Genomic DNA, 10,087 nt, shown 5'->3' on the forward strand with positions numbered 1-10,087 from the left:
CAAAGAATTGGGCACAACTGGGCGACTAACACTTACTTACTTATATATTATATATAACAAAAACAAATTAATTGTTTATAATTAATTTATAAATAAATAATAGTAAAAGCAAAGGGAAAAAGGGGAATTCACTGGTAGTCTGGTGATTAGGACTCAGTGCTCTCACTGCTGGGGCCCAGGGTTTGATCCCTGGTCAGGGAAGTAAAATTCCATAAGTCACATTGCACAGCCAAAAAAACAAAAACAAAGATAAGTACTCAAAATTTATCATTTCCTAGTTATTTTACTAGGCTTCACTATTATCTATACCGGTAAGGTTATTTACATCTATTATACCTATGATAAAAATAACTATATAACAATGTGCAACTATTCATCTCTTTCTAAGTCCACATTGGCAGTTTGAAATCGGCCATGGTAGGAGTATGTATTCCATGCAAATCAGCAAACACTACCAATCATGGCTCCTGTCACACTGAAACTGGCTGCTGAATATCTACCAGCACACCACTAGTTCAGAGATACCACTATCATGTTTGTCTGGTCATTGTTGTTCAGTCACTAAGTTGTGTCGGACTCTTTGAGACCCCATGGACTGCAGCACACCAGGCTTCCCTGTCCTTCACTATCTTCCAGACTTTGCTCAAACTCATGTCCATTGAGTCAGTGATGCCATCCGATCATCTCATCCTCTGTCACCTCTTCTTCTCTTGCCCTCAATTTTCCCCAGCCTCCGGGTGTTTTCCAATGAGTTGGCTCTTTGCATCAGGTGGCCAAAGTATTAGAGCTTCAGCATCAGTCCTGCTATTGAATGTTCAGGGTTGATTTCCTTTAAGATTGACTGGTTTGATCTTCTTGCTGTCCAAGGGACTCTCAAGGGTCTTCTCCAACACGTCAGTTTAAAAACATCAATTCTTTGGAACCTAGCCTTCTTTATGGTCAAACTCCCACATCTGTACATGACTACTGGAAAAACCACAGCTTTGACTATATGGACCTTTTTTGGCAAAGTGATGTTTCTGCTTTTTAATACACTGTCTAGGTTTGTCAGAGTTTTCCTTCCAAGGAGCAAGTTTCTTTTAATTTCGTAGCTGCTGTCACCATCCACAGTGATTTTGGAGCCCAAGAAAATAAAATCTGTCACTGTTTCCACTTTTTCAGTTCCTGATTTCCATTCCTAAGAGAGAAACCAAGAATTGAATCATCATTTAAAAGCTAATGAGGGTACTTCCCTGGTGGCTCAGGGGGTAAGAATTCACCTGCCAGTGCAAGGGATACAGGTTTGATCCCGGGTCCAGGAAGATTCCACATGCCACAGAGCAACTAAGCTCGTGTGCCACAACTACTGAGCCCAAGAGCTACAACTGCTGAAGCTTGAGTGCCTAGAGCCTGTGCTCCGCAACAAGAGAAGCCACTGCAATGGGAAGCCCATGTGCTGCAACAGAGAGTAGCCCCCACTCCCTGCAACTAGAGGAAAGCCCATGCAAAGCAACAAAGACCCAGCGCAGGCAAAAATACATAAATAAAATATTAAAAAAGGGAGAAAAAAAAAAAAACTAATGAGGGACTTCCCTGATGGTCCAGTGGTTAAGACTTTGCCTTTCAATGCATGGGGTATGGGTTTAATCCCTGGTAGGGGAAGTAGAAGCAATGTTGTAACAAGTTCAATAAAGATTTTTTAAATGGTTCACATAAAAAAAAAAAAACCCAAAAGCCTAATGAGATAATAAAGCTGAGTTTAAGGAAATGGATGCACAGGTTGGCTGTAAGTAGACTTGGCTGCAAGTAGACTTCAGTGTGGAGTATCTACCTCTGGCTTTCTCTCCTTCCAGGAGACCTTCTACCACAGTGAATGACTATTGCTCAGTCTAGCACAGAGGTCTTATGTAGACAGGGTCCCAAAGGACTCTGAAGAAGACATTGGTTGCCCTCTAGGTATCTATCTTACAGTGTTATCCAGCTGGCCAACTGAAGGATTTAAAGATGTATAAGAGTACCATGTTGACACAGAAGACAAGACTTTCCCATCTCTGGCGTAAAATCACCTCCAAGATTAATAAATCTCGTAAATCTTAAAACTAGGATAATAGCATGGAAGAGAGCTGGTAAAATCCTTAGAGGTCATTCAACATTCAACATCTTCCCAACTGCCCCATTTTACAGATGAAGTAACTAAGTTCACGTGATAGTAAATGGCTTGCCCAAGGTCACATAACAAGTTAGTGGCCAATGTCCAAAGTTCCTAATACCTGAAGGAAAGACCTTTCTTTAACCTTTCTTAAACATTCCATTTAGGAATTCCACTTAGAGAAATCATACGATCTTCAGAAAATGTGAGCAGGGACAAGCACAAAGTTTACACACAAAAGGCTCACCACCACCTTCCTTTCTAGAAAATTAAAGAATATCCTTATAGAGTACCAACGAAATGCCAAGTGCTATGGGGAGCACAGAAGAATAAGATTCAGTTACTCATACGCAGGAAGTGAATGTGGAATCACTCCTAAAACTCTTTCAAGGGGAATGTGGGATTCCTCAGGTCTAATGTGACCCCTGTTCTGACCACATAGACAGTGGCATGGAAACCAACCTCACTGTCTTAAGTGAGAGTTACACAATAGATTCTTTTTTTTTTTTTTAAGTATCATTGACTTACAATATTATATCAGTGTCAGGTATGAACATTAGATTCTTGATTGGGAAAGGTAAAAAACAGAGAAGAGCCCACTGAGGCAAATTTGGTGAGCTTTTCCCAAGTGACCCAGTGTGGGACATCTCTTTTCCCCAAGGAGAGAATCCTACAAGCAAGCAAAAGAAGAGAACATGCTGGGTTAAGAGCCAGAGCTTTAGTGCATTAAGGACATTTTGCATTTGAGATATTCACACTCATCCTCCTAGAGAAATGAAATAGAAAAAAAGACAGAATAGAAGCCCAAATTTCTTATTATTAGATTTCAACATATATAAAATCACTCTGTCAAATTGCTACAAAAATCTCTAAACATTCTCATTTCTGTACTTATCTTGTCAGTTTGCAGGCTGACGCTAATCCCAGTTCATACTTCGAAGTACACCGCACTAAAAAGGCTCTGGGACGTCTTGGCCCCCGGAACTCCTTTGATGGGGGATCTTTCTATTTTTGGTGGGTGATTTCTGATCTCCCTTTCTCATCCAAATCCAGTCCAGGGTGCGGTGAAGTGATTTGGATTATGGTCACAGAGTACTGAGTCAGGACAGTAACTTCCTGTTCGTACTTCTCTGCATCCCTTTAGCCTGCCTTCCTCAGCCTCAGGAAAGAGTTTCACCAAGCAAGGAAGATCTCCATCCCTTCACTGCAGTACCCAGCCCTACCTAATAATGCCTCGGGTTCTCCTAGGGGTCACAAGTTCTTTCATTCATTTATTTCTTCACTCATTTATTCATTCATCAAGGCATCTTCTTCAGTACTAAGAATGCAAAGTGAATCTTAAAGACAGATTCCTGCCTAAGGCTGAGCTTATGAAGGCGACAAAGTGGTATCAGAAAGAAAGGCATCTGTCTTTTCAAATATAGCCCTGGGTGGCCCAAAGGTTGATTCTTACATATACAGGCAGTTAACAAACTGGAAGACTCTTGTGCCCTTGGACTGCAAAGAGATCACACCAGTCAATCCTAAAGGAAGTGAAGTGAGTGAGAGTCACTCAGTCGTGCCCGACTCTTTGTGAGCCCATGGACTATACTGGAATTCTCCAGGCCAGAATACTGGAGTGGGTAGCCGTTCCCGTCTAAAGAAATCAACACTGAATATCCATTGGAAGGACTGATGCTAAAGCTGAAAGTGCAATACTTTGGCCACAAGATGGGAAGAGTCAACTCATTAGAAAAGACCCTGATGCTGGGAAAGATTGAAGGCAGGAGGAGAAGGGGACAACAGAGGATGAGATGGTTGGATAGCATCACTGACTCAATGGACATGAGTTTGAGCAAGCTCCAGGAGATGGTGAAGGACAGGGAAGTCTGGTGAACTGCAGTCCATGGGGTCTCAAAGAGTTGGACACAACTTAGTGACTGAACAACAATAACAAACTGGAGTTCTAACAAATACAAAATTGCAGACCTACTGCTGCTGCTAAGTCACTTCAGTCGTGTCTGACTCTGTGTGACCACACAGACGGCAGCCCACCAGGCTCCCCTATCCCTGTGATTCTCCAGGCAAGAACACTGGAGTGGGTAGCAGACCTACTAGGAATGAAGGAAATTTACTTGCACTTATTCTGGTAGAATATGGTAAAAGGGACTGTTGCAGAGGTGTCTGCTCCTGGGTTGCACACCACTTTACAGTCACCAAGGGAGGAGGCAAGAATGGTGCACTTGATTACTTGGGTAGAACAAGTGGGAGAGAGCTCCAGATAGAGTTCCTCTATAATTGTTAACACCCTGAGGAGGGAGGCAAGGTAAGGAGTGGGTCTCATTAATGAGTGAGAACCCCATAACTTTGAGGGAGAGGTGACCTGTCTTCAGAATTAGCAGAGTTAATTCTGCAGAGACAAGGAAACTTGTCTTCTCTGGGCTACAAAATTCCAATTAATGAGCCCTCAAGCAGGAAGAGAAAGAAGTCTGACTTATAGAGGGTAGAAACCTCCTGAGTAGGGAAAGGTTTCAGCTCCTCTGTCAGCCTGGGAGGGAAGAAGAGTTGGCAGGGCGGGGCAGGGCGGGGTTTCCCTTGCAGGCTTTGGGCTGAATCCCTCCTCCCTGGCCCCTCATTGGGTTAGTGGCTCCTGCAGCCCTGCCAGTGAGGGACAAATGAGAAGAGCTGTTGATTTTTCACCCCTTGGCCATGCAGCATTTCCCTACATAAATACTGAGAAAGACCCTGCCCTCTCCTCACTTCTCTGGACTTGGCCCTGGGCTAGACTTGGTCTTCTGGGGGTGGGAAGGGCCATGGGGGACCTACTTATTCTCAGAGTGGCTGTGGGCATATGCTATGTAACCTTCAGTGCCTCTGCTTGGTAAGTCCTTCCCTCCCACTGTTCACTCCTCACCAAGGAAGCTTCCACTATCTCATCCCCATTCACCAACTGCCTCACTTTTTCTCTTTTTGGTAGGTCAGTGAACAATTTCCTGATAACAGGGCCCAAGGTAGGATGGTCTCCTGCTCCTGTTTTTACCCATTCATGTTCCTGAGGGAACTCTTCTGGGGAAAGAAAAGACGGGAGGGGAGACAGTGTCAGAAGTCAGACACGCAGAGGAACCTATGACCAATCATTCCCTAATGGAGAGCTAACCCATTTGATTCCTGTCTGTACCTTTTGACCCAGACGACCTGATGAGAGGCAGGGCTGAAACTCGCACCCTTTTCCCTTTGCCAGGCCTATCTGACCTATACCACCAGTGTGGCCCTGGGCGCCCAGAGTGGCATCGAGGAGTGCAAATTCCAATTTGCTTGGGAACGTTGGAACTGCCCTGAAAATGCTCTCCAGCTCTCCACTCACAACAGGCTAAGAAGTGGTAAGTTTGTGCAACCTGTACAAGGGTGTATATGTCCATGAAGTTGGGCGTGCAGTATGTATGTATGTGTAACATGTATGTGTGCAGTGAAATGAAAAAGTTATCGGTGATCTGCCACTTCCTTGTTGTGGGTTATTTCCCCTTCTCTGAACCTCAGTGTTATCCCTGGGGTCAATAAGGTCAGCTGTTTAGTTCACCAGGAGTGTCGTAAGGGTTGAATGAGGTGAATACAAAAGTATTTATATACAAGTGTAATTACTCTGTTTTCCAATTCATGTTGTATTTGTGTTTGTACACACTTATATTTGCATGAAATAAAAATGAGGGAAAGAGTCAGTGTTCGTAGCCCCTGAGGGAATTTCAACTGTCATAAAATCCCAACGACAGAGAAGCTGAGAGATCACACTGAGCTATGCCTCATGTGAAGTGTGTGTGTGTGTGTGGAGTGTGTATGTGTGTGCATGATGTACCTGTGCAGCTGTTTATAACTATGTATAGTAGTTTGCAAGAAAGTCATTTATGTAGAAATGATTAGTGAAGAGTTTCCTGAGGAAAGTTGAGAGGAATGGGGTAAAGAAAATGAGGGGGAAAGTATCTTCCTGTGGCGTATACAACAAATAGGGTGAGAAAAACATGGGACAATGTTTATAAGGCCTTAGTCAGATACAAGCTCAGTAAGTGGTAGGTACTATCATTATAATTATTACATGGCTCCAGCTCTACCTCAGAAAGAAGAAAAATGCCCTTCTCTCTTTCATAAGCCAGCCTCATAGCCCTGAATCCTTACTGCCTGAGGACCAGAAGCAATGGCTAATGAACAGAGGCCTAGGCTGGATTATCAGGGGAACTGGGTCCTGGTCCCAATGCCATAACTGGTGAGGACAGTGGCCTCAGTTTCATCACTTTCTCTCTGGGTTTTACTTTCCCCATCTGTAGCATGGGGATGCTCATTCCTGCCTGTATGAAGTAAGGATGCTGGGAAATCATGTACTGTTCTCTCAAGCAGAGTAACATCCTCTTAATAAACCCATAGAGGGAGGGGGATAGGAGAGAGACATGAAATGGCATTGCCTGCTTTGGGTCATCAGGGTCCTAGTTTCTAGTTCCCTCTTTCTTTTCAAAGCTACCAGGGAGACTTCTTTCATTCACGCTATCAGCTCTGCTGGAGTCATGTACACCATTACCAAGAACTGTAGCATGGGTGACTTTGAAAACTGTGGCTGTGATGAGTCAAAAAATGGTAAAACAGGTAAGTTGTGCCCTCTGATGGGTGTGGGAAAAGGTAAGGGGTTTAGAGCTGAGCATAAGCTAAAGTCTTCCAGAGAAAGCCTGAGAGACACAGCTTCTTCAAACCCCTAAACCCCAGCAGAAATTTCCATGGTGGCCACTCCTAGATCAAGACTCTGCTAAGATGATTAGAGGATAAGCAAGTAGCACCAAGCTCTAAAATCAACAAGGCATCTAGGAAGGAGGAAGCCAAAGAGAGTTTAAAGCTAACTCTCGTATTTCAGGCTTAGAATGGCTTGTCCATAATCCATAGATATCAAATTATTTGCAGATAGCCTAAGAGACTTATAGGCCTTCCCTGATGGCTCAGACAGTAAAGAGTCTGCATGCAATGTGGGAGACTTGGGTTTGATTCCTGGGTTGGGAAGATCCTCTAAAGAAGGAAATGGAAATCCACTCCAGGATTCTTGCCTGGAAAATCCTTATTCAGATTTGTCACTAATGAGGGAGGCTGCTGCTAAGTCACTTCAGTCATGTCCGACTCTGTGCGACCCCATAGACGGCAGCCCACCAGGCTCCCCCGTCCCTGGGATTCTCCAGGCAAGAACACTGGAGTGGATTGCCATTTCCTTCTCCAATACATGAAAGTGAAACGTGAAAGTGAAGTCGCTCAGTCGTGTCCGACTCTTAGCGACCCCATGGACTGCAGCCTACCAGGCTCCTCCGTCCATGGAATTTTCCAGGCAAGAGTACTGGAGTGGGGTGCCATTGCCTTCTCCGAATGAGGGAGGAGATAGTCTAATAAGACTACTGTACAGTAATGGTACAGAATTCTAAAATGAACAGCAATGAACCTTTGAGATCATCTGGGCCAGCCCCAGCATCTTAATTTTACTTTGGGTATGGAGTTGAATTGTCTAGAGCTGGGGAGTACCTGGAGGGTGGGCAGTTGACTTTAGAAATAGGACTGCCCCCTACCCCCATTCCCACCCTAAATACCTCCATTTCCCTGTCCTACTTTTTTTTTTTTTTTGACCATACTACACAGTTTGTGGGATCCTAATTCCCTGACCAGGGATTGAACCCAGGCCATGGCAGTGATAGCAAGGAATCCTAATCACTGGACTGCCAGGGAATTCCCTCCCTGTCTCACTTTTAGCTATAGCTTTACACACTTCTACAACTCTTGGGGATGGTTTGGCTATGTCAGCTAAAATGACCGTGAGTCTTCTTCTAGGACTCAGCTGGAAGCTACACACAGAACTTACTCTTTCCTTATGTGCAGGAGGCCATGGCTGGATCTGGGGAGGTTGTAGTGACAATGTTGAATTTGGGGAAAGAATCTCCAAACTCTTTGTGGACAGCCTGGAGAAAGGGAAGGATGCCAGAGCCCTGATGAATCTTCATAACAACAGAGCAGGCAGGCTGGTACGTATAAGAGTTGACCAGTGAGCCAACAGGCTGAGCATTTACAACAGTCTCACATCTGTACAGACCTTCACAACTTATCAAGAGCTGTCTCAAACATGTTTCATCCCTTACCACCCAGCAGGACTAGGATAGCTACTCCTGTTCTCTGGATGACAAAACCAGTTAAGGCAGAGCTATCACTTGGCCAAGGCAATACAACCAATTAGCATCAGAACCAGGCAATGAACACAGATCTTCCAGTCTAGTCCTTTTATCACTAAACCTTATATGCTAACTCCTTCTACAGGCAGGTTTCTGAGAACATATAACAATACAGATCCAAGGCCCTGCTTCCATGGCTTAAAATTTTAACCATTTCAACTGGAAACTAACAAGGGTTTATCATACAACTTATGTCCTAATGTCTTTCTGGGTCTGGAGAGGTTGGGACTGATCTAAGCTTCTCTGGAAGATCAACTGCCCCAAAGACTTCTGGGGTGCATGGAAATCCTTGGAGTGTTCTGAACTCAAATCTGGATTCTAGTTGTATTTGGAGCTAAGAGCATAAAAATTTTGCTTTGAACCTATACCTAGATGCCCTGGCTGCCCAGTGTAGAGAAGAGGTTTTCAAAGCGACAATAATGTAATCACCTTGGGGATAGGGCTTCAGACTTCAGGTTTCCTTCCCTCTGGAAGAGAGCCCAAAAGACAAATCCAAACACACACAAACACTCAAGCCCCCAGCTATAACACTTAGTACCAATTATCATATTTTTCATTTTTAGTTTACAGAGTACTTTCTTCTTCATCTTCTTTTTAACAAAGTACTTTCTTGATCATTCTTAATCTTATGGGCAGAAAGAGAAACAAGCTCACAAGCGATATAGTTGGGCCTTAAGCCTAGGTTTCCTCTCTCCAGTCACCTTCTCAACACTTGCCTGGCTTTTTCCATAAGAATCACGCAGTAGAGCATTAAAATCACCAATATCAAAGCCTTTAAACCCTGAACTTCCTAATTGAGAAGATCTGAGGTAGGGCCCAGGAATAAGTATTTTTCACAGGCCTCCCTCATAATTCTGATGTACTCTAAAGTTAAGAAATACAACTCTAAAATATTCCATTAATTGCTAGCCTTTGATCTTCTCTACCCAGAGCCAATCTCCTTTTGTCCTCCCTCTCTCTTTCTTTCTCTGAAGGCAGTGAGAGCCACCATGAAGAGAACTTGCAAATGTCATGGCATCTCAGGCAGCTGTAGCATCCAGACATGCTGGCTACAGCTAGCTAACTTCAGGGAGTTGGGCAACTACCTAAAGGCCAAGTACGAACGGGCACTGAAAATTGAGATGGATAAACAGCAGCTAAGGGCTGGGAACAGTGCCGAGGGCCACTGGATACCCACCGAGGCCTTCCTTCCTAGTGCAGAAGCTGAGCTGATCTTTTTAGAGGAATCACCTGATTACTGTACCCGCAATTCCAGCTTGGGCATCTATGGCACAGAAGGTCGGGAGTGTCTGCAGAACAGCCGCAACACATCCAGATGGGAGCAATGCAGCTGTGGGCGCCTCTGCACAGAATGTGGCCTGCAGGTGGAAGAGAGAAGAACCGAGGCTATCAGCAGCTGTAACTGCAAATTCCAGTGGTGCTGCACTGTCAAGTGTGAGCAGTGTCGGCATGTGGTGAACAAGTACTACTGCACGCGCTCCCCAGGCAGTGCTCAGTCCCGGGGCAAGGGCAGTGCCTGACAGCACCCCCCAGGAACTTACTGCTCAGTTGTATGACAGTGGAGGGGGCACAGCTTCTCTCGTGGAGAGAAGAGGTAAGGAAAACAATTGGAAAACCACAGGGTTGATCTGTTGTCCTCTTGATATCTGCTGTACATGGGATAGTGGAGGCCTGAGATGATACAGCAATCTGGGCCTCCTAATTTGGGTAGACCCCATTTCATCTTTTCTGCAAGTTACTT

General features: G+C 44.5%; 1 protein-coding gene across 1 annotated transcript; it reads left to right on the forward strand.

Annotated features, from left to right (window-relative positions):
- The first annotated feature begins 4,920 nt into the window (after positions 1 to 4,920).
- On the forward strand, positions 4,921 to 9,866 carry WNT8A (Wnt family member 8A). The gene is made up of 6 exons (XM_005891701.2): positions 4,921 to 4,988; positions 5,085 to 5,118; positions 5,349 to 5,487; positions 6,611 to 6,736; positions 8,000 to 8,142; positions 9,321 to 9,866. The coding sequence occupies exons 1-6, from the start codon at positions 4,921 to 4,923 to the stop codon at positions 9,864 to 9,866; spliced, it is 1,056 nt and encodes a 351-aa protein (XP_005891763.2).
- Positions 9,867 to 10,087: the final 221 nt, after the last annotated feature.

This window comes from Bos mutus, chromosome 7, assembly GCF_027580195.1.
Source record: "Bos mutus isolate GX-2022 chromosome 7, NWIPB_WYAK_1.1, whole genome shotgun sequence".
Taxonomy (NCBI): Eukaryota; Metazoa; Chordata; class Mammalia; order Artiodactyla; family Bovidae; genus Bos; species Bos mutus.

Coding starts and splice junctions, on each gene's coding strand:
- WNT8A (XM_005891701.2), top strand. CDS start 4,921: ATGGGGGACCTACTTATTCTCAGAGTGGCTGTGGGCATATGCTATGTA. Junction 5,119..5,348: donor TCCTGATAACAGGGCCCAAG/GTAGGATGGTCT, acceptor TCCCTTTGCCAG/GCCTATCTGACCTATACCAC. Junction 6,737..7,999: donor GTCAAAAAATGGTAAAACAG/GTAAGTTGTGCC, acceptor CCTTATGTGCAG/GAGGCCATGGCTGGATCTGG.